Consider the following 24,974-nt stretch of genomic DNA (forward strand, 5'->3'; position numbering starts at 1 on the left):
ACAGACACCTGTGAATGTATTCATAAAGTATCAGAACATCCTGGGGTAAAGCTGAGTTTAATTCAGTTCTGTCTTCTGTCATTATCAATAATCAAACTACAAAATAATGGTTAATGCAATGAGGTGACATACTCCATTTTCAACCTGAGAAAATAATATGGTGTCTTCAATAAGGCCAAGGTTGAAACTATGTTTGTCAGTCATCTTAAACTCCATGTAGGAGCTACAGAATTACTAACAAATTAACACAACTGGTATCTTCTGCTCTGGAGGGTGCAAATGACCCATTTCAAGGCATACCCATAGAAACAGTGGCATAGCAAAATTCTTGAAACACAGAATCTGTAAAACATATAACTTCTTTAGAAATGTTAATCTCTCATTCATTAGAAAAACTCAACGTACCCAAAGAAAAAACTTCAACTCCTATGTTGCGAAGCTCTCTTGCAGGAATTTCGACTTCATCTTGAGCTTTTCCATCCGTAATGACAATTGCTACTTTGGGAAAGCCTTTTCTTGCTCCAGCAGACTCAGTGAAGGTGTTTTGAACCAGGTAATCAATAGCCTCACCTAAAAACAACACCACAAGTTGTGTTTTATTAGGCTTGAATGAACTAGGATTTAAGACAAATTTGAATTATAAAATGAAATGCTGAATAAACACATATGTGGGAAATCTGTACCTGTCATTGTGTTGCCACCTTTGTAAGGTATCCTTTTAATTGCATCAATAAGATCACTTCTTCTGAAATACTGATTTAAATTGAACTCTGTTCTTGTATCTGAACTGTACTGAACAACTCCAACTCTCGTCTTTTCTTCTCCAATGTCAAAAGCTGATACAAGGGCAACCATGAAGTCCAGAATATATTTGAAGTTATTTCTCCCTACACTCCATGAACCATCTACCAGGAAAACTAAATCTGTCATTGCACTTATGGAGCATCCTGGAACACACAAACACACACAAAAAAAATCTCTGTTAGCAAATGATCAATTGCATTCTTACAAATCAGTGAGAAATGTCTGACAGAAACTTAGTAGGTAAAAGCCAAAACAAACAGATATTTAATAGATCGATATTCTTATCTGGAATATCTTACTTGGGGAAGCATTATTCACATAAGTGAACACCCATATGAGCCTTCTAGCTGTCATTACCAATAGGGATCTGTTACCTAGATACTCATTTTTGAGACACCTCTCACGCTATTCCACAAGATCTGTTATGCCACAGCAGATGAAAACTCAAATATAAAACTTTTTGCAACAGTTTGATGTTCTGGGAATGTTTCATGTTGTTACCGTTCTGCTTTGCATCTTTATCTCCCCATAATAGCTGTACAGGTTCTTCTGCAATGCCTTTTATCCACAGCACAATGTCTTTTGTTAATAGGACCAAGACACTCATGGACTTGCTCAGATTAGTTGCATGAAATTCCTAGTTTCAGTACCAACTTTGCACCTTGTCCTGGTTTCAGCTGGGATAGAGTTAATTTTCTTCCTACTAGCTGGTATTGTGCTATGTTTTGGATTTAGTATCAGAATAATGTTGGTAACACGCTGATGTTTTAGTTGTTGCTAAGTGGTGTTTACACTGGTCGAGGACTTTTCAGCTTCCCATGCTCTGCCAGATGCACAAGAAGCTGGGAGGCAGCACAGCCAGGACAGCTGACCCAAACTGGCCATAGGGTTATTCCCTACCATATGACATCATGCTCAGTATATAAGCTGGGGGGAGTTGGCCGGGGAGCAGCGATCACTGCTCGGGGACTGGCTGGGCATCAGTCAGCAGGTGGTGAGCAATTGCATTGTGCATCACTTCTTTTGTACATTCTATTATTGTTGTTGTTGTTGTTGTTGTTGTTATTATTATTATATTCTTCCTTTGCTGTCCTATTAAACTGTCTTTATGTCAATGCACAGGTTTTACTTTTTTTTTTTCCCCGAATGTCTCCCTCATCCCAATAGGGTGGGGGAGTGGGCGACCAAGCAGCTGTGTGGTACTTCATTGCCGACTGTGGTTAAACTACAACACACCTTATTCTTTCAATGTGGCTATAAATTCCTTTCATCCCAGTCCCTTCCCAAGTTTTCTTAACTGGACAATTTTACAAGTCAACTTTATTGCTAGGTAACACAGGAACACAGTTTAACTTTATGGGGCCTTAGAGCTAGATGTCACTTATCTCTAAAATGTCAGATAAGTTGAAAGACAAAACACCTTACTTTGTAATTGAGCCTCAACCTTCTTTTCCTCTGGTATCCCCGGACCACCTGTCTGAACTGCACAAAACACAACATAGAGAGAATTAATGGAGGAAATCAGGTTAAATTTGTTAACATCAAAGAAAAGCATGTAGGGAATTAGAGACACAAATCTGACAAGCCTCAGAACATGAAAACATAAATTCAAGTTATGAATACATCACCTGTACTTACAGATTTGACAACATAGCATTCAGGGCAACACAAAATACAGAAAATGCAAATAATTAAGAATGCTCTGTATTTGTACATCTTGTACAGCAATTTCCTGAAAATAACTGCAACATCCCTGGATGAAATACCAATATTACCCCTTTCTAACACATAGGGGAACTCATCATAAGTAATTTTCCTGTGGTTGTTTGGGAAGCCTGAGACATGCAACAAAATGTGTCATAGAAGATAGTCTGCTGTGCTTAACATATTTATTTAATTAGATTTATTTTATGCTTTATTTAATTATTAAGTATAAATTATAAAAATTTAATTTCCATATTTTATTATGCATATAGACATATTGTGTCACATTTTATTGTTTGATGAAGGTAGTTTGCTTTTTTGTTTCCCCATACACAGGAAGTCGGTCAGATTCATTTGTTACTGAGGACAATGAGAGTCTTCCCCTTGACTTCAGCAGATGCAGTTTATAGGAAGGAGGTTTAGCTCAAAAGAACCAGTGGCCTCCTGCAAAGAATTCTATAGGGGTTGGCAGACACGATATATCTGTGTTAGTCTCCTCATATCTCTTGCAAATTATCTCTGCTCCTACTAGGAATTACGGTTAATGGAAAAAGGCTGTTCAGACAGCTACATCTGATCAGAGTTTAGGTATGCGGCAATTTTGTTGAGGAACTGGAACAAAGCCAAGTTTTGTGAATGACCACTCTGTTATCTTACTTGGTTTTCTAATTGTATTACAGGTACTTACTTGTCAGTTGGCCAAAAACAGGTAGACTCTCCTCTCTTTCATCATATGAAGCTATTGATACAACATACTCTATATCAGGTATAAGATCTGATAAGATAGTTTGGGTAGTGCTAGGTGAAAGGGTAAATTCTTTAGTAGGCCCATCTGCAATAAATATATAAAACAGTTAATGCAGCCTTTAAATCCAGTAATATCAATGACAATTTGATCATAAACAAAAAGAAGAAAACGCAACAGAGAACAATCTATCTAAAATCCATTGATAATTTTAGAACAATACACTTTCTTTTTTCCTGAAGCATGAATTTTGAAACATGAAACTTCAAACTAACCTGTTTTCAATAGTGAACAAAATTACTGAAGTGTTTAATAAGTTCCAGGAAATTTGAAACTTAAAATGCACATACAAAATGTACTATCATCTAACAAATCATGGTCCAGTTCTGATTCAATATCACTTTTACACTGATTATTTCTCAAAGTGGAAGAGAATAATGGATGTCTTAAACAGCCATTATCAGGCAGTTGTATGACATCACTGCATCAGTACCTGACACATGCAATGTTTACCCTGGGAGAAGTACTTGAATGAAGTGCAATACAATTCCCTAACTTTAAGGTAAAAGCATAGAAGAGGAGCAGAGTGATGATTCTACCTTCTTTTTGCTCCTTGCAAAGAAAAGGCATCCAAAACTTATTACTTGCAGTCCCCAAAGGGTAAACATTACGGCAAGAAAAACTAATTTGGAACAATCACTCTTGCTTCCTGCATGCCCTTTGCTACTACCAAGTCTTGATCACAAACTTCAGAAAGATGTTAATAGCTACTCTCATACCTAAGTTAGACATAAGTAAAAATAAACCCAAGTTTTCCAAAACTGTAATGACATAACAAAATTTTACAGAACTCACCATTTGTTGGAACCACAGTTATCCTGTAACCCACTATTGCATCTGGTGGCCTTTTCCATGACATTTGAACATTATGTTCATCTATAATTGTAAAATTCAAGTCTGATGGTGGATTAACTGCAAAAGATTTATACCGGGTGGATGTTTAAAAGTTTGAACAAGCTTTGGCAAGTGAATAAATAAAATAATGTTGAGCAAAGCTTACTAAAATTGTCTTTGCATAAATTTGTTTCCAACAAATATAAAGATATGTTGTTGGAAAGAGTAAAATAAAAGCTGACAAAATATGACAAAACATCAAAGAGTATACGCATTACAGAGGACAGCACAGAACATATGTTTCTTGAGTTGCCAAGACATTCAAGAATGGCCAGCAAAATCAAGCACAATAGAAAACACGTTTGGATACATGTACAATGAGTTCACAGATAATCACCACATATGCAAACATTTCACATAACAATTAAAGGAAATTTTTTTACATGCTGGGTGCAATCCGTACAAGCATGCCAAATCACAACCTGCTTACAATATAATGAGATCATTTAGGACATTGAGAACCCAGTACTCTTCTTAATTAGACATTAAAGAATTGATCAGCTTTTTAATATAGTCTCTGCATAGTCATATTTCTTATCAATTTCACTGAATCTAGAAACTTGGCAGAGAAAAAATATTTTAAAGAATACAGGAAAAGATTGGACACTTAATGTTCAGTAATACAATTTCTGTTAGGGTCTAGGTAGGTATGAATATACATGTAAAATGTATATCAGTAATAATAATATACTGATGTATCATTTTATTTCAAAATATGGAGAGATCCACCCCTTTGTTCCTAGAAGCCACTAAAATGACATAACTTTGCATATGGCTGCAGAGGATTCAGGAACTAAGGGGATAATAAATGGGGTTAGTAATGGTTGCAATTTGCTGAAATATTTGAGCTGATGTGAAAGTTCACAAAAATAAGATTCTACCTGTTTACACCAGATTGCTGTACAATTTCAAAGGTGTAAACTATTGTTTTCATGTTCCCTTTGCAGCAGGTGTACCCATACTAGTAGTGGCATTTTAACATAAAATGCCAGTATGGTTCCAAACAACACAATGGTTAATTATGAAAAGACAACATCAAAATATATTTATGGACATTTATTTTACAGAATTTATAGAAAACAGCAAAGAGGGCACCAGTGATCTGAACAAATGACTGCAAATAAAACTTGTAGGAGCTGATGACAGAAGTAACTGAACAGTACAGAAAGAAATAGTTTACATACGCTATTTTGCAGCATCATGCATATGTAAATGAAATGTTGATTATTATTTTTTTAGCTTCCCACGATGGACAAAAGCCTCCATGTACAAGGTTTATTACACAAAGACGTTTCATAAATATTTTATAATGATATTCTCTTTGTAAAATCGTCATGCTTATTCATGCAGTATTTTACTGACTCACTGTCAGTGCATGGTAGGTGTATTATATATTATTGTTTAAATAGTTCTACAAAGTAAGATTAGATTCAGCCATACTTTCCTTAACTACTGTGAGACTGTTTTGCAGGCATTTTTAATAGACAGATCTTCTCTGTTTCATGGAAGATCTCCGTCATATGTCAGATTTTGTTTTCGTTTTGAATGTAATTTAAAGAGCAGATAAAGAAATAAATGCTAGAATGTATACTTATGAAAGACACTGTCCAATTGCAATAAGTAATACTGATCTCAAAAAAACTGGCAACCAATTCTGTAGGCATTTTTTTCCCTTTAATTTACTGTAATTTCCAACCATAGGATAATATGGCTTTGTAATACTGTGATACAATAGATACGCTAGTGCTGAAGTAAATGTTATTTTTCCTATTGTCCATACACAGGCAGTGAGATTAGACCATTAACCTGCATGCACAGTTTATTCATCATTGGTTTATGAGTATCACAATGCTAGAGACAGCAAGGTAGTTACTTAGTATCAAAATCATGCAACACATGTTAATAGTAAAATACATTTAGGTGATAAGAATATCATTATAAAATATGGTTTCAGTAGCAATGGCTCAGGACAAATTTAATGCAAAGGCAGAGACAACTGACCTGAGCATGCTTTTAAAAAAAATTCAGTACATGGAAAAAATAGCGCCACCAACCTTGCAAGTAAATTGGCATGTTGCAGCAGAGACTTTAGGCTTTAACTGCTGAAGGACAGCAGCAGCCCAACTTGTTGATATCCAAATGACCGGATTCCAGATAAACTGAAAAAACTGACTGTGAGGAAAAGTCTTTAACATTTTAAAGGATTTTAATCCATTTTATGAAAATTCAGATGTGGATCTTGGCAGGTAGCAAGAATAGTACATCAATACATAAGTGACGTATCCGTTCGTCCAGGTGTTCACAGCCTTTTAGAACAATGGCATTGCAGGGGACCTCAGAAAGTCCCCTCGTCCATCCCACAGCCAAGACATGATCAGCCACCCCATGTCATTCCTGACATGTTTGCTCAGATCATTCTCAAAGACCTCCACTGTTGGCAAGACTGCCAGCTTCCCACGGAAATTACTCCAATGCTTCACTCCCTTTATCATCATAAAGTTATTCCCGACACCTAACCCCAGTCTTCGTTGCTGCAGTTTAAATCCATTCATTCTCAACCTATGGCTGGCTTATTAAACCAAAGCACTGAATGTTTTTCCCATTGAAATCCAAAAAGGAACCTTGCCTGAGTGAAAAAAAGCCAGTTTGGATCCAGTGTCATCAAAATGTCTTCTGGATGGCCTGTGAGCTTTTGATACTCAAACAGAACCTCCAAAACCTCCATGGACCTTCACATGGGTCAGATTTCACCCATGTGAAACCAGCTGCAGGATGAAGATCAAACTATGGTCATATGGTGGAGAGCAGTAAGTCGATCTGAAGTACAGCAGAATGTTTAGATGATAAAAACCTTATTGCGATAATCAAAGAGGACAACTGTTACTCCACCTTATTAAAATTCTTCTTCCAGTAGGGAATTCACCAATGGAAAAATAATACATCTGCAATATGGAACCAGACCAGACTTCTAGGAATAAAATGCCCCTGGTTGTGGTGGGAGTTTGTCCCATTACAGGGACAAACCTTAAAACTCCACTCTACAAAGGCTTACATGTGATCGCAGCTTTACTCAAGCAAGCAGTCTTGATGTCGAGCTACTTGCATAAGTGAAGTTGCACATATGCTTACAGTGTGGTGACAGTGCTGATCAGTCTGATCCTGTGTCAATCAAAATCCAGGCCAAACCCCTCACTGACTTGTCAAGGTACAGGATCGTGATCGTAACATGTGATGGTATTATAGTATTGCTTTAATACAGTGATTCCACTGTTGATGTACAGAAATGTATGGCTCCCCTACAGGTTTCCAGGGTAGTAAAAAAATATCTTACTCTATGACAATAATGTTTACACAGTGTTAATTTCCCCCACTCTTAGAGCTATGATATGATAATTTCCTCAATCAGATATCGTATTTTATGCACCACAAAAGAAAAAAAAAATCAGACATAATATACTTAATCCATTGCCACTCCTTGTGTTATATACATGTATAATAACAGTATATTTTCTGAAACAAAAAATATAGAGCAAGGCATCTTTCTTATGCTATGTATGTCTTATACTAGCTTGTAGTACTTAACAGGTAATGCAAACCTAATATACAAAAGTCTACAGCTTTTTACAGATAATACCATGTGACTGGTAGAGGATCCCAGTGCATATCTTAACAAGACAGAATTAAAATATAATCAGAAGATCAAGCAATTTAAATCTAGAACCAGACTTAAAAGTGCTATAACTTGGAAGTAGCTGCCATCCACAATCCCTATGTGAAACAAAAACTGTAGTTTCATCAATGGAAAAAACTCACTGTAATTAGCATTCCACTATGATTTCCTCATTCTTTTTTCCTGTGCCTTTGAAAATCCCTCTGTATTAGGAAACGCAACACACTACACAAGCCATGACATCATCACAGCATTACCTTGAGATTATAACTAACAGTTTATTCGCATACTAATCTACTTGGCTTAACTATGACTAAAATAATGAAAAAAAATCTTATCTAGCAAAAGGACATAGACTTCCCCCTGGCTCTTTGTGATCACAGATGGAAAAAATAGTGTGACAGAAAGAAATCTTGACACAAGGACAGAAAGGGAACGCATTGGAGTACTGCAGTGCTGAACTAAAAAGGCAAGAAAAAACTTAGAGCATGAAACATAGCATTACACAGAAGAAGTTTAAGCTGAGAAAGAGATGTCAGAAGGATTGCAAAATAAAACAAGAAGAATTTCACTATAAAATAAAAGAGCAAAAATGCTAAGCATGAAAACAGGTTTTCTTCCTTGTCCAAGGTAAACAACTTCCCCAGTGAAATGCCATGAATGCATTTAGACTATATGTTGGTTTTACCCCCTCTACTGCTATAGCGAACGTCCAACTAGAAACCCCTGCGTTGCTGTATGCATCTCTGTAGAAAAGCTGTAACACTATTACTGCAGCTCACTGCCTTGCCAACAGCAGCAGAGCACGGCTCTCACGAAGGACTCGCAGAGCAGCTGTGATGCTGATGAAGAACCAGTTTCATCCTGGAAGATTTAGGAATCTATGAACAGCAGTATTGGATAAACACCAGATCTACTCCCAGGGGAGACTGAAAAATGAAATCGGAAGGAAGGCAGAAAAATAGAACTAAGCTTTTCCTTCCCTCTGCTTTCACTCATCTTCCCACCCCATATCAACAATCTTCACCACATCAAAATGGCCCTCTTCCTTATCCTCCTCTCACTTTTTCATCCTACCAAGTGTCTACCCACACCTCAGGGAAAGAAAATTCAAACTGCATCTCTTGTGAACACCACAGGGAGAGCCAAAGGAACAAAACAAAACAAAACAAAAAAAGAGACAGGACTGACTGGTGGAGGGAGAGCTTTGCCACAGTGTGATTTGAAAGTTGGAAAAATAGACTAAAGGACAAACATCCACAGAAGAAAATCAGTTCAGCAGACAGGATTTAAGTTGTAATGATACCAGAACTAAAGTAAATAAGATCCAACATGCAATTTACAAGATGATGCAAAACTGAAGCACAAAATTAAAACAGTACAGGAGGATGACCAGTGTAGCGCAAACAAAAAACACACTGCAAAAAGCTCTACAAAAGCAGTTCCAATCCGAGCAAGTCCTAAGATACTCCTAGCTTTGAACTTCCATTTTCAGCACCACTATTTCACACTACACCTTACTCAAGATACTTTTCTGCTCTTACTTCAAAATTCTGGATCTAGGAGAAGTTTCTCTTAGAAACTTGATTCCTGTAAACTAAGTATTTTATTTAATACACATTTCTGGATGCAGAGTAATGTAAGTCCTGTCCAGAAGCGCTCTACAACTCACAAGATCAGGCTTTGTCCACTCTTTTGCTTAGAAATGGCGCATCCTTCAACATGAGATCTAAACAAGCTTGGCCAACTTGTCTGGCAATGCATCTAGTTTTGCTGTTATAAAATAACTGTGTGCTTCTCCAAATATATTTTTGTAGCTTTCTTTAACAGTACTCAAGCTATGACTGGTTTTGTCCACACTATAGCTAAATAAAACACCTTCGCTTACATTTTGAAACAACCTACTCCATACATGTAATCAGTGGTGCAGGACAACAGCAACGTTACTCCAGCTCTGAGTGAGCTCCCTCCTAAGATGGGGAAGAACGCACAAACACATCCACTCCCTTCTGCCATCAAAACTGTACACTTTCTCTGCTTTCTCTGGCATGGCAGTCCTGCATTTCAAATGCAACTCTGAAATGACTTCAAATGACCTTTTTTGGTTCCTCAGCCAACAACAACGCAGCACGAGAGGGAGGCAGAAGGCTGATTCTCTCCTAGAGTGACCAGATGTTGTACTACTGGCAGAAATGTCATCCTTTTCCAGAAAGCCAGTCTACTTTACATCTGCCTGCCCCAAGCAAGCACTGCTGCAAGGGGGGACAAATGCCTCAGAGTAATCTCTGACATGCTGTGCTTTTAGTAGCCATCAGCCAAGGTGACCAGGTCCAGACACAGGAGCTTGCGGCAGGCCACCATCAGAGAATTTGTTTCAGTTCAATACAGAAAGAGAAGTAGGGGAAAAAACCTGAATTATCAGACGCTGGCTTCTGTTTTTTCCCAGTAAATCCAGGGGAGTTCACATCCATTGGCTCGGTTCACCCTACAATGGAGTCAGGTCCCAGAGGTCAGATCAAGTCATTTCAGCACAGGACGTTTAGCATCTCTATTTCCCCTGGCAGCCACTGCTGGCAGAAATACTGTTGCTACCACCAAAGCCACACAGCTCACACAGAGGGTGACAGGGGAGGTTGCCCCCACACTTGCTGCTAATCTGCCAGGGAGGCCATTTTGAGCCGCACTGTGGTGAGTGCAGCATCCACGATGGGTCTCCCCAGGTCTTCATCCCTGCAGCTGGAGGCAGGACACTGCCACATGCTGACAGGGACCTCAACCTCCAGCAAGATTGGGCTGGGGCCCTGCAAGGAGGAGGAGGAGGAGAAGAAAGGCCTCTTTGGGGGTGACGGCGCCACATGCATGCCAGAGCCTTGGGGCCCCGGCCGCCACAGCAAGGCCTGGCCCAGGCCCAGCCACCCTTCAGCGGTGCCCAAGATGGAGGCGGTGGCATCTTCCCGGGGGTGTCCCCCAGGTCAGACCCGCCATGGAGGCTGAAGCATCCCCGAGGGAGGGTTGGCCGCCCCAGGGCTCGGCCGGGGGTCGCCCCACCGAGCAGGGGAGGCCGGTGTGCCGGCAGGCCGGCGGGGCGGAGGCGAGGGGTCCAGCCCGGACAAAACACACAGGCGCAGAGAGCCAGACTCTGTTGGAGCATTTTATTTCAAAGCTGTGGGTTGTCGGGTGGTGGGTTTTTCGTTTCCTCTCTCAACATAACTAAACGAGACTCTACAGCACAAAGCCCAGCCATTCTTGGTCTGTCAGCAGGGCAGCGCCGCAGGCCCCGGCCGTGCGGGGCTGCCCGCCGCCGGCGGCAGTGGCAGCGGGCTCCTCGGGGCGCTGCGCCCGGCTGGCCCGCATCCTGTCTGTGGGTGGTGTGGACAGCACACCAGAGAGACAGAGAGAGGGAGCTACGGTCCGGCTGACTAGCCGGGAGAAACAGAGCACAGAAGGAGCTGGGCAAGGAAGGAGAGGTGTTTCTCTGAAGGAGAGAAAGAGAGAAGGTGAAGTAGTTACACTCAAAAACAGAGAGGGAGAGAGCCGGTAGCTCAAGGCTGGTTGGGAGGTTTTCTGGTCAGCGGGGCACTGGGGGCAAGGGGGCAGGGAGGGGAAGGTTACCTTCAGCCTCGATGGAGGAGAGGAGGGCGGCTGCACACAGAGCAGCGACTGCCGAGCACAGCGCTGTCTTCATTTCTGCCCTTTCAGATCACAACAACATGAATGAATCTGCAGTGATGGGGAAGGGGGGCGGGGGGGGGAGGAAAAAGGAGAAGGAAATGATACGCGTGGATTAGAGGACTGCGTGGGTGTATTCATGAAACATAAAAAAGACAAACCGTGGATTTCACTTTGTTCCCTTATCCCCAGCCCCCACCCACGGGACCAGGTTGAAACCTCTAGACTTGAAAGCCATCCAAGACGATGACAGATCTGCATGACTAACTGGAGAGTCTCGTCTCACAATAATGTGGCTTTTGTTGCTGAACCCTTTCCAATCACGGTAAGCACATGCAGCTTTAACCTAGTTGGGGTTAATTTGATCAGGGAAGCACAGTGAAGATCCGTGCCTCTGCATGGGCAGGAGCCAGGAGGGAGCTCCATGACTTCATCGCTGAGTGTGATGATAGCTAATTCAGAGGTCATTCCTGCCTTGGATCAACTAAATGTCTCTTTCAGCTGGGGATTTTATTCGGCTCTTTTTTCATAACTGTTGAAGCGCTTAGTTAGCTGTGTTTTAGTGGTCTCAAGGCAGTTTGGAAACTGTAATAAAACTTTTTTTGAGGGGTTCTGCCTACGAATGTGCTATTCTTCGTTTCTAGAAGGTCTGAAATAGATTATACAGAAGTGTGTGTAACACACAACTGAAACCTGACACGTCTGTCTAGCCATGATGTTTCAACATCTGATAATTCATTTACACGTCCTGAGAGAAAACAGATTTAAGAAACACTATAGAAAGCAGGCAGGCAAAAGAGTCTCGCAATCACTGCAGGTTGTCTAGCAAAATAGGTGGGATTAGGCCAAGTTAGTGGTTCCTAGCTGCAAGCAGCTATACCTTCATAACTATATGCTCTAGGTAATGTCAAATCTCTCCCAATTACTCCAGCAAAACTTCCAAATTATTTCCTTGTCTAAGTAAAGGCTAATATGAATAGTCCTCTTCGCATATGCATGTAAGTGTTTCTAAAGTTTGGGGTTTTCTATCTCAGGAAGTAGGGGAGGGGTAATTTGTTTTAATAAAGTCAGAAATGCATCATATATCATAATTAGGCTGGAGGAAAGAGAATTCCAAAAGCAATTAGGCAACAGATTTTATCGGGAAGGTGACAAGAGCAAAACAAAAGAAAAATACATAAATCATTAGTCCGCAGAAACAGCTGAAGGGGAAAATAATATTCTTCTGCCATCTAGAGAACAAACCAGCAAGGCACATTTAGTGGGTAGACGCTACGGAGATCCAGGAATTTCCCAGTTACTGACACTGAACTTAACAGGCTTCTGCTGGGCAGCTGTATATAGTTGCCTTAGCCAAATGCCTTTACTGCACATAAAAATACCAAGAGCTCAAAGAAAAACTAAGCAATGGTTTCAGTCCAATGGTACCTCCAGCGGGTAAACACTACAGTAATATTGACCGTAACAACTCCCTGACACTAACACAAGAAAGACCAAGGTTAGCATTAAACTGTCCCGAGAGCTCCAAAATCTTATCACTGCTCTGCGTGGGAAACGGCTGTCCCTGAGCACATCTACTGCAGTCTGCAGGAAGTTTAAGGATCGCCTAAACTCAACGTAAATGGACTTTTGTCCCAGAAATCTTGTGTGGGCTTGGAGTGCCATCTTTTGATCCTTTTGAAGAGCAACAGAAATTAATCATCTCACAAAGGCTTCTAGGAGTTCCCTACTGCTGCAGGTCTACCATTCCTGATACACATTTTTCTTTCATGAAACAAAACGTCTCAGCCAAAGCCTTCGTTTGGCCACCTAGAAACACAAACGCTTGGTTTCCTTCTTGCAAACTTAGGTGTGTGAAAGCAAGCCTGGAGGTGGCAGAGGAAAGGTCCTCTTGCTGGCTCAGCAGGGACACAAGCAGACTTTGTGTCAGGACTAAAGGTTTTCTCATTGATCCTTAGAGACCACTTTAAAAAAAAGGGCTTTCACCAGTGCCAGTCCAATCTCACACTAATTCAACCTACAAAAGCTTAGCCAAAGCATTTCCAAACTGCGCAGCGCACGACATTTACCACTTTCAAGAATAAAAAAGAACCTAAACGAAAAACAAAAAACTCACAGGAAAAACCCACTACCTATCAAAGGCATCGAAAACTGGAAACAGGAGAAAGCATCACCGGCAGCTGCACGCACAAGGGAGGGAAGCGAGAGCTCCTGCCAAAGCCGCAGCGGTAGCGTGCCTGCAGGCGCGCTGGGCGCTGACACCGGGCTCCGCCTGGAGCCTCCGGCCGGAGCGACGGCGGCCGGGCCACCGCCACCGCCGCCTCCCCCTGCATCTCTGCCCAGGCACCCGCCCACCGGCAGCGCCCGGGGCCGGCAGCCCGCCCGGCTCCCCCGTACCTTCCCCGGGGCCTGAGCGCCAGCAGCCCCCCCGGGACGCTCTGCTCTGCGCCTCACGCCTGCAAGCCGGCTCCGACATGCCCAAGGCGCGCACACAGCCGCACGCACACACCCCCTCTTTCCCCCTTCCAGTGTCAGCCCTCAGCCCAGCGCTGTTAATCTCAGCCTAAAGTGCATCGGCAGGGGCTGCGTGCGTGGTGCGTACGGACAGGCAACGGGGGCCGGCCGAGGGGAGGGCAGGGGATCCCCGCTCCTGCGCGGGCACAGACCTTCAGGGGCGGCTGCAAGGTGCCGGGGTGGGTGACGGGGCAGCTCCTCCGGCGGTGACTCCGGCGGTGCCTGCAGCGACAGCCGCAGCCGTCGGACCTGGATAAGGGGAGGAGGAGAAAGGATGAAGCTCCGGGGGCACCTGGTGGAGGGAGCAGCAAGCAGCAGCGGCGGCGAAGGAGGAGCAGAAGCAGCGGCAATAGCTGAGCGCAGAGGAGGCGCCTCGATTACTGTAGCTCCCGATGCGAGGGGTCCGTCTGGGAAGACTTGCCTTCTCCAAGTGGGAAGAGCCTCTTCTCAATCTGCTACTTAATAGAGGGCTGTTCCCAACTCTCAATTTACCCTCGTAAGCGGTTACGAAACTGCAGGGAAGGTGGACTGCTGCCACCGGGTGATATATGCGCTGCTCTGCTCCAGCAAGGAAGGGGATCCACTTCTGGAAACTGGCGCATACCTCCGCGCATTCCTGCGGCATGAGGCGGGCGGCCGCCGCGGCAGCGCGCCCGGGGGCAGGGGCCCGGCCCGCCGCCCCCTCCCTCCCCTCGGCTTCCCAAACGGGGGGGACACGGCAGGGCAGTGGAAAAACTGAGTCCCCGGGCACGGCTTCGAGGGACGGCGGCGCGGAGGGTGTCCCCGCGCGGGAGTTTATGCGCAGTCCCCATCCCCCCCGCGCTGAGGGCCCGCTCGCCCTACCGGGGCCGGGGCTGGTCCCCGGGAAAGCCTTGCGGAGAAGCGCCGGCAGCCCCGGTGCCGCGGCCGGGAGCCTCGGGGGCAAAGAGAATACAGTCATTCTAACACAGTTCAGGTGTCTCTGGCCTCTACCCTGTGTAGCCTACATATATTAAACCACCTCCATCGCCACATCGGTGTTTTGCTTCGAGCACAAAGCGCCGCCGGTGCCGGGTGCCTCCTGCAGCAGGGCTCCGCGGGCAGAGGGGACGGGGCGCACGGCCCTCACTGCCTCCTCCCTCAGACCCTGCGGGCAAACCCGCGGCTGTGGCCCCTGTCCGAAACCGGGTGCCTTCAAAAGAAACTGCACCTCCCAAAATCGGGCAGCCCGCTGGGCGAGAGGCTCCGCGAGGGTCTCCCGTCCCTTGCTCCCGGGAGCCTGCCCGTGGCACCCGGCGTGTCCCACCGCGCCGTGCCAGAGGGGGACACGGCGGGACACGGGGCCTCTTCCTGGGCCGGGGGAAGCAGGGGCTGCCGCCGGCTCCGCGCCGCAGCGAGGTCTGCTCCCGCACCCGTGGGGAACGGCAGCCCCGGTAACGCTCTCGGAAGAGGCTCCTACGGGACCCCTTCGGGCTAAAATACGGGATGTCACCGTCTCCGCGGAGCGCGTTGCTTCCCGCCTCGGAGCGGGTCCGCAACCTCGGGAGGCGGAAAGGAAGCAGAGGTCACCGCGGAGCGGGGACAAACGGGGAGAGAGAAAAGCTGCGGGTGCCTCGCAGCGCGGCCCCCCTCGCCTCCGTCCCCCAGCGCCGCCCGCGCCGCGCCGCGCCCCGCCCGACCGGAGCGGAGCGGAGCAGAGCGGGGCCATTCGCGGTGCGGGGGCGCCCCCCGGCGGCGGCGGCGGGCAGGGGCGGGCGCGGAGCGCGGCCGGGGCCGGGGCCGGGGCCGGCGGGGCCATCCCGCTGCGAAGGGTCCCGCGGAGCGCCCCGGGACCGCTGCTGTTGGAAAGCAGCTTAGAACGGGAAGGGACAAGAAGGGCAACAAAAGACTGGGGAGAGGGAGAGAGGGGGTAAACCCTCAGCGCGGAGTTTAGGATCCCCTGTTTGGAGGGGTCTGTGACATACTGTCCCCGTGTCAGCCTTTTGCACAGGCGTGAATTTCAGAGCAATCAGAACGAGTTCCAGCCAGGGTGGAAGTGCCTGATAGTGGAGATTGATAGTTTACCGGGGGACGGCTCATGGGCACTTTTCCGCAGGACTGGGAGATCAAGGACATGTCGACGGGAGGACTTGTCTCTCCTGAGCCGAACCGGGTTGTCTTCATTTCTGCAACAGTCCAGTTATCTGCATGAGAACCCAAACGCTGAAAAGAAAGTGATAACCAGAAGACGTGCGCTGACATTTCCAGACACTTTGGAAGTGAGTCAGCTACTCTTAGGGACACGCCACAGCTTCAGCTGTCTGGTATTGATAAAATGCACTTTCCAAAAGCAACGTCTCCTCCGCTGATAAACTTTCAAATACTCTTGACCTATTAACCCCCTTGCCCAGCTGTTGAGTTGGATTTCCTCTTTTGGCATTTTGGCATGAGGAATTAAATTTCTTCCTATCCAGATCTGATATGTAAAAGCAGTATTTCTAAGAAATAATGCTTTTTAAAAATTTTAATTTAATTTCCTGAGTGAACACACCAAGAACACCAGTGTAAATGTGGTGTGAACAATAGTTTCAGAAGAATGGATATCAGGGATTACAATGAAATATCCTTCCACAGGAAGCGAATCAGTGCAAATGAGGTATTTTTATTACTTATGCACTGAGATGGTATTTTTTACAATGTGCTGTGGATTCTTTCATCATAGGATAACTGAGATTTTATGTTAATAGTTAAAATCAATTAATGCAAATAATGAGGATGGAAGAAAATATGTATTATTCTATTTAAAAGTTAAATCACTTGGAACAATTATTTTAAAATATTTAAATAATTTGGTACTGAATCTACAACTGGATTTACATGAGTGGAGGCTTTCAAATCAATGGCTCTCTTAGGGGTGCAAGAATCTCATAGACTCTCTCCCTCATAGACCTAGGTGCTGCTGAGGGGACTATCTCCTATTCCTCTCAGCGGACCAGCTTTGCTTGATTTCTTGGTTGAAATAAGACTCAGAGCTGGCAAGAGCAAATAATTCATCAACTCCAAGGGCAGCAGGATTTCATTCTTATCTTTAACTCTTTGTTCTAACCGTTCTAACCGTGTTCCTCCTAAGATCTTTTACATGTAAAATACACCAACAAATTGCATTTAGAGTGTGCGCTTCCATACATCACAGTAATTAAATGGGTTGTTTTTAATCACTCTGTTGCTATGTACATTCATAGTCTGAGTACATAATATGTGATGCAGAAGGCATTTCTGAAATGCAGAAACATTTACTAACACTCTCCTGTCTGCTTGTTTCTTAGACAAGTGTTAAACACATTAAGAACATGCACTCCAGCTCTGCAATGTTCTTTGCTATCTAAGCTGAATAAATTGAAACAATGACAAATTTAAATACAAAATCAAGATTCGAATTCATATTTATGCTTTTGATAGTATTGCCCATTTCTGGTGTATGTATGTGATAGTAATATTGCAGGTAACCAAGCATTTGTTAGAAATTTTGAACTGGTTTTGGGTCTAGAGTAATTCAAGATACTTCGTGCTTCTGGCACCTTTTTTTTGTTTCCTCAGGCTGCATTGCCAGGGCAGAATAAAACAGGACGTTCTGCATTTCTGCACTGTAAACCTTGAATATCATTTTCCATGTGGATATCACACTAGATTTGGCCTCTGTGGCTTCCTGACAGTTGCATCTGCTTTACATATGAATATGGTAAATGCCTTATTCATATGTGTATATATATTTGTGTATATGCTTTACACAGAGGAAGAATCAAAAAGTGTCAGCTCTTTGAACGTTAAACAATGGATAGATTCAGCATTAAATGTTGTTATACAGGCAAAACTGTGCTGCTACCAGTGACTTACCTACATCTACCTAGGAACTACTTTGCTGGTCGGTCTATCACTGCATCTATCACTGCAGTGTATCTGAATTAGACATTGTCTTAGTACAGTTATTTAGGAGGCCCATTCGTTCCTTTACAGCACAAAGGATGACCTTTCCAGTGTATTTTTTATTCCCTATTAATCAGTCTTTATTAATAAACTAATCAGTTTGTATTCCCTATTAATAAAGCTAACATTGCACAGTATTATATCTGCATCCATAAAATGCAGAAGGACAAAGTACAGCAAATCACTTCCTCCAGGCCTTGCCTTCTCTGAGAGATTTCCAGTTAATGGCATGAGAAGAACTCAGTCTAGTGTTTATTTATTCGGATAATTTCATTTCAGAGCTGGTATTCAGAGAGCAGTACTAGTCTGACCTCTTATAATGAGGAATGGCTTCTTATATTAGCAGTGTTCAGAGAGGACTGGTTCTATCTGAAATCTACTCATTTAGTGGAACAACTATGAAAACAGCATCCCTGGAGAGTGTTACAGCCATGAAATAATTATCTGCCTCACCAGGTATGTTTTCCTTAGCAATTATTTATTTCTTTAATTTCTCTAACTGATTTTTCCCATCATGTAATGCTCTGAAAGTCAGAAATGATTGTGGCTCCAAATAAGTTGAACTGGAAAACTAAATAAATCATTCAAAAGCAGAGGTATAAATAGAAAGGAACTGGCCTTTTAATGCAATTTGGGAGTCTTATAAAAGCCAGTTAATTTGTAGGCAGTCATTTTTTAAAAATATCAGATCTTTAATACTAAAATTGGAAAAAATTAGATGCAACGATCTTATAGTCCCTTCCGTACATATACACAAACACGCTTTATATTAAAACATTCCTAAATTAAGTTGCTTTGTTTCAAATAAGCTGGTTCGTTATTTCACAACAGAATCCTGATCTATTCAGGAAGCATTCCCCAATGAAGCCAGTACAAATCTTGCTTGATTAAAGAGGGCAAGAAAAGAAATTAGCTGAGGACAGTGACCCTGTATATTTGTCAGGTATCACATTATATCTTAATGCGACCGTTCCTGTCACAGCAATGGACTAGCCACAAAGACTTGTGGATGCAGGTCTAAGCATTCCTCTTCATGTGGCTGAGGGGTGCCCAGTGAAAGAACGATGATCCCCTGAGGAAACACACCATTTTAAAAAATCAAAACACTTTTAAAAATCACTAGCCACTAGCTGCTACTTGCAGAACATTATAATACAGTGTTCTCTGAGTACCTAATTAGATTCAACATATGATGAAAGGTTAATAGCCATGGGTTCCCCTACATTTGGTAACCCCTCAACTATTTCAGTGTAATTACTCCCTACAAAGAAGCACACAATATTAATCGGCAACAAAGTCTGAAATGGTGCAGTGCCAAGCTCTGAATAGGAACATTTTTCCAAGTCTTCTTAGTACTTCTGTATCAAAAAATATCAATATATATTGTGACAGCAGGGTCTGTGTAGGTGGTAGGTGGGCTTATGGAGAAAATAAGCTTGTGCCTGAATGGACAAGGTATTTAAAGGTACTGAAAGTTCAAGCTGCGTTAGGTAATGAGTGACCTGATCCCATTGTTGCAGACAGTGGAATAATTAATGATAATGGGGGAATTTTAAGACCGAATACCTTGTCATTAGGTCAGCTGCTGATGCTGTCCTCTCCCTGACAGGCACAAAAGGCATTGAGTATGGAGGGATGCTGCAATTCCTCTGACTGAGGAGCAGGTCGGAGGGAAGCTGTCGAGGGGGAATACTCAGCTGCTGCTGCACTCTCTCCTGATATGCATCTTTCCAAGAAGGTTTAGAGGATGTAAAGGTCAGCCCCAAACTTCCTGTCAGTTCAGCAGGACAAACATTCAAAAGCTTAAACACTCGAACAAGTAAATCTGATACCACTGCACAGAACTATAGTAAATGAGGCTGGAAAATATCCTGAAAGGCCATTTAGTTCATCTCCTGTTATTTAAAGTATGCCAGGGCTTCAAAGAGAAATCCTCCATACCATACTTAGTTCTAACAGCATACTTTGGGGAGCTGTTTCCTAGTGGCTGACAATAGATAATAAGTCATTTTAGGTGAGTCGCATGTTGTCCATAGTTGGACTATGAGCACAGCAGTCAGAAATAAGTTGGATCGACAGAGTAAAAGTCTACTCTGAAGTGAAAGGAAAAATTATTTAGGAGAAAAAAAAAACCTACACCAGAGAAGCCTGTATCTTTGGATGATTCCACAAAAATAGTTTCCATTTACTATGAAAAATTAATTGTTGACCTAACTGGCATCTCTGCAAACTCTCAGCCTGAGATCAAAGAACCAGAACTGGGAGATTCCTTCCTGCATGTGACTGCCAGAGGTACAGACCACACCAGTCTTGCTAAAAACCCTTTTGCTGTTACAGTATGTCTGCATTTGACAGTCATGTAATTTTTTGACCATTTCTAAACTTTAGAAATGTGATGGACTCCATGGTCATCATCATGCCTGCTCCCCCTTCCCCCCACCTTCCCCATCTCAGTGCCTTGATATCCAGACTGGCAGGTTGTGGCATTCACCACAGCTCTTTCCACTCCAAAAGAAAGAGCACAAGAGGCAAAACTTGGGCCAGGACACGCCCAGGGAACACACCAGGCCCAAGAAGCTGGATAGCCCAGGTTATATATACTTTCATGAGACCTATGGGGCTCTCATCTGCATGTCACCTATCACAGGTGTTGATGGATACATGGCAGTTTTGAGGTTTTGTGGAAAAAAAGAGTCAGGCAAGAACTTAGCTCTCAGGCATTAAAAGCACTGCCCAGGTATCACCCGTCAGGACATTTATGAACTCCACATGAACTAACTTTAAAAAAGAAAATAGGTTCTTTTGTACAAGCCGTAATTGACTAGTGACTAAAGGGGAAAATACACAGAGCAAAACAATGCAGATTTAAATCGGCATTACTTAATGCAGCCTTGTGGCTGCTGCTTCCCAATATGTTGAATGCTGACAGTTCCAAATACCAGAACATAAGATTTATTTGGATTATAAATAGATGTTGCCCTGTGCTTCAGTATCAGAAGCACTCTGTTGTGTAAACAGAAAACTACTGGGGTTTTTGTTTCTACTTTTAAAGGTTACTTGAAAGCTCCTACCCACTCTTTATTGACAGCTTTTTTCACCTGTTGGAGTTCAGTGTCTCTCTCCTGTATCAACACCCCTACAGCCTGCAGAGAGGCTTCACAGGAAGCTCTTAAAATGTCTCCTCTCATATGCCCTTTCCTCTGCTCTCTTGGATGCTTTCCAGCTGGCCTTGCTACTCCGTTAGTTTTCAGCCACCCCAGTTTATTGAACATGCCTTGGTTTTGGCATTGTCCTGATTTCTGTTATAATGTATTCTTCTCTGGAGGAATGTGTTTGCTGCTAGCTCCAGTGTCTCTTATTTCTTTGGTTGTTTTTTTTTTTTTAAAGGTATTAGAAAAAAAATCATCTGCTTAGGATTTTTAAACAAATAGCTTTTTAAGCACAAATTACACTCTTGAACACCACCCACGTTTTTTCCATCCTTTGCTATTACATTTTCTAGAGTGTAAATGTTCAGCTGGTAAATCTGACCTGTTGTTCCTTCACCCTCTGCCCAGTGCTCTTTGCAACGTATTTAGGTGATGTGCTGCTTAAGGCACATCACAACATGGGGCTTTACTATGTCATGATCTGCTTCTCCAGTTAAGAACAGCAGCAGCTGCAAGATTAGGTCCTTTTCTTTATGCTAGGAGTAGCTGTTGGGACCTTATTTTCTAATAAAAACCACAGAATCTGCTTCTCTAACCTCCAGAGAACCCGAGAAGGCAGGCAGGGGTTGTGCTCTTTGACACATGCCCCACCATTGCAGCTTTGCTGCTTGAGAACATTGGCTGTGCCCATTGCTCTGTCCTGCATGGTCACCTCAGGTGGCATTTGGCTCTGGGTTAAGATACATTTAGGTGCCTGCATGTGAGCCCAGAATCTAAACTTCTGCAATGGCTGATGAAGATCTAGTTAATGAACTCAGCGGTGCTTGAGCAATTTGGCCGCCCACTGTCCATGGGGCTTGGCTCAGCTGCTTTCACGTTGGGCTCTAGAGCCATTTGAGTTAAAAAAACACTTCTTCAAATACATTAGCAGCAAAAGGAGAGCTAAGGAGAATCTCCAGCCCCTAGTAGATGTGGGAGTAAACACAGTGACCAAGGATGAGGAAAAGGCTGAGGTACTTAATGCCTTCTTTGCCTCAGTCTTTATTAGCAGGGCCGAATGTTCTATGGGTACCCAGCCCCTGGAGTTGGAAGATAGGGATGGGGACCAGACTGGAGCCCCCATTATCCAGGGGGAAATGGTGAGTGACCTGCTGCACCACTTAGACACTCACAAGTCTATGGGGCCTGATGAGATCCACCCGAGAGTGTTGAAGGAGCTGGCAGATGTGCTCACCAAGCCCCTTTCCATCATTTACCAGCAGTCCTGGCTAACTGGGGAAGTCCCTGCTGACTGGAGATTAGCGAATGTGACACCCATCTTCAAGAAGGGCCGGAAGGAGGACCCGGGGAACTACAGGCCTGTCAGCCTGACCTCGGTGCCGGGGAAGCTGATGGAGCAGATCATCCTGAGTGCTATCACACGGCATGTAGAGAATAACCAGGGGATCAGGCCCAGCCAGCATGGGTTCAGGAAAGGCAGGTCCTGCTTGACCAACCTGATCTCCTTCTATGATAAGGTGACCCGCCTAGTGGATGAGGGGAAGTCTGTGGATGTTGTCTATCTAGACTTCAGTAAAGCCTTTGACACGGTTTCCCACGGCATTCTCCTGGAGAAACTGGCTGCTCATGGCTTGGACGGGTGTACTCTTCGCTGGGTAAAGAACTGGCTGGACGGCCGGGCCCAGAGAGTGGTGGTGAATGGAGTTTACTCCAGTTGGTGGCCGGTCACAAGCGGTGTTCCCCAGGGCTCGGTGTTGGGGCCAGTTCTGTTTAACATCTTTATCAATGATCTGGACGAAGGGATCGAGTGCACTCTCAGTAAGTTTGCAGACGACACCAAGTTGTGTGGGAGTGTTGATCTGCTGGAGGGTAGGCAGGCTCTGCAGAGGGACCTGGACAGGCTGGATCGATGGGCTGGGGTGAATTGTATGAGGTTTAACAAGGCCAAGTGCAAGGTCCTGCACTTGGGCCACAGCAACCCCATGCAACGCTACAGGCTTGGGGAAGAGTGGCTGGAAAGCTGCCTGGCAGAGAAGGACCTGGGGGTGTTGGTTGACAGCCGCCTGAATATGAGCCAGCAGTGTGCCCAGGCGGCCAAGAAGGCCAATGGCATCCTGGCCTGTATCAAAAATAGCGTGGCCAGCAGGACTAGGGAAGTGATTGTGCCCCTGTACTCGGCACTGGTGAGGCCGCACCTCGAATACTGTGTTCAGTTTTGGGCCCCCCACTACAAGAGGGATATTGAGGTACTGGAGCGCGTACAGAGAAGGGCAACGAAGCTGGTGAAGGGTCTGGAGCAGAAGTCTTATGAGGAGCGGCTGAGGGAGCTGGGACTGTTTAGCCTGGAGAAAAGGAGGCTGAGGGGAGACCTCATCGCTCTCTACAACTACCTGAAAGGAGGTTGTAGAGAGGTGGGGGTCGGTCTCTTCTCCCAGGTAACAAGTGATAGGACAAGAGGAAATGGCCTCAAGTTGCGCCAGGGGAGGTTTAGACTGGATATTAGGAAATTTTTCTTCACCGAGAGGGTTATCAAGCATTGGAACAGACTGCCCAGGGAAGTGGTTGAGTCGCCATCCCTGGAGGTATTTAAAGGACGTTTGGATGAGGTACTTAGAGACATGGTGTAGTGATGGTTTTTGGCAGTGTTAGGTTTATGGTTGGACTCGATGATCTTAAAGGTCTTTTCCAACCTATATGATTCTGTGATTCTGTGAGTGCCCTGCAGTATCTGAGACCTCTTGTGGGGCTGCCAGCTACAGCCCAGGACCCACACATGCTGGCACATTGGAAACTTGTACTAGACCACTTAGGAGGCAGAGGTGAGCCCCCAGTGCTGTTTTGGGTACCGCAGGCATCCTGCTAGGCCCCCAGCTGCTATAACACAAGTGTGTGAGTCTCCTGCAGGTCCTCTGTTGTATCTGCCAGCCCCAGGCAAATGCCCCAAATATAGCCTGAGATGGTGCTAGACACCCGAGTTTAGGCAACTGGATTGAGCACTTTTACTTTTCATCTCTAGTATTTTTGCCAGCCAAGTCTTCTGCTGGTGCCAAGCTTTGTAGTCTGTTCATGTAAATACCTATTTACTGGGCACCAGAATGAGACCAGCAAATGTGCCTGATGTTGATCAAAAGATGTTTAGGTGGTAGTGATTTCCAGTCTTTACCCATCTGCTTTTGGATCTCAGACCTGAACAGAGAGGCAAAGATTGTGACAGAGGTTCCTGCCTAACTCTGTAAAATACATCATATGCAGCTTTTACTGCCTAGCCACACAGTTGATGTCTCTCCTGCACCACTCCCAAGTTTTGTGACTTCCTTTCAGAAACTGCATTTACACCCCATAATTAGTTAAGCTGGGGTAACCAAAAGTTGTGATTGCCCTTTTCTTTTCCCAGAAATCTGGCTTTACATTTGAGTACTATTTCCAGAAAAAATAAAATGCTTTCTTGTTGTTGTAAGATTTTTTTTCTATTTTATTATTTTAATAGAAGAGAATTTCTTGGTATTGCTCTTCTAAAAAATCAGGCTATTTATGTAAATGTCTGAGTATGGATTTAGGAGACTAAGTTTAGGCATTTATTTCTGAAAATCTCAGCCAAAGGGAGAAGGTGTACTAACCTCCCGGTGCACTGTGCTCCAGCTCTGTGTCACAGTGGTCCCAGTGCAATGCTCCACACATAGCACATATTAGCACACCGCACTATATTTAGCAAAATGTGCCCTACTGGTCCTAAGAGATGACTGAATAAACCTTGATAACAAAGTTGGCCTGTCTCCTTTGGGACTTGTAACTTCCCACTGAGCAACAGAGATCATTAAAGTGT

General features: G+C 44.1%; 1 protein-coding gene across 11 annotated transcripts in view; it reads right to left on the reverse strand.

Annotated features, from left to right (window-relative positions):
- Window positions 1-14,638, reverse strand: part of COL12A1 (collagen type XII alpha 1 chain) — a 106,591-nt gene extending 91,953 nt beyond the window's left edge. For 4 of the 11 annotated variants that reach the window (XM_075498211.1, XM_075498214.1, XM_075498213.1 and 1 more), the window contains exons 1-7: window positions 14,213-14,618; window positions 11,490-11,597; window positions 4,109-4,225; window positions 3,197-3,340; window positions 2,230-2,286; window positions 684-947; window positions 406-570 (exon numbers count right to left, since the gene is read on the reverse strand). In XM_075498211.1, coding sequence (XP_075354326.1) covers window positions 406-570; window positions 684-947; window positions 2,230-2,286; window positions 3,197-3,340; window positions 4,109-4,225; window positions 11,490-11,562 — 820 coding nt within the window. In that variant the 5' untranslated portion in view covers window positions 11,563-11,597; window positions 14,213-14,618. Of the gene's footprint in view, window positions 1-405; window positions 571-683; window positions 948-2,229; window positions 2,287-3,196; window positions 3,341-4,108; window positions 4,226-11,489; window positions 11,598-14,212 lie in introns of all 11 variants that reach the window. The other 7 variants (XM_075498207.1, XM_075498208.1, XM_075498210.1 and 4 more) reach the window with 7 other exon arrangements.
- Window positions 14,639-24,974: the final 10,336 nt, after the last annotated feature.

Source organism: Mycteria americana, chromosome 3 (genome assembly GCF_035582795.1).
Source record: "Mycteria americana isolate JAX WOST 10 ecotype Jacksonville Zoo and Gardens chromosome 3, USCA_MyAme_1.0, whole genome shotgun sequence".
Lineage (NCBI taxonomy): Eukaryota > Metazoa > Chordata > Aves > Ciconiiformes > Ciconiidae > Mycteria > Mycteria americana.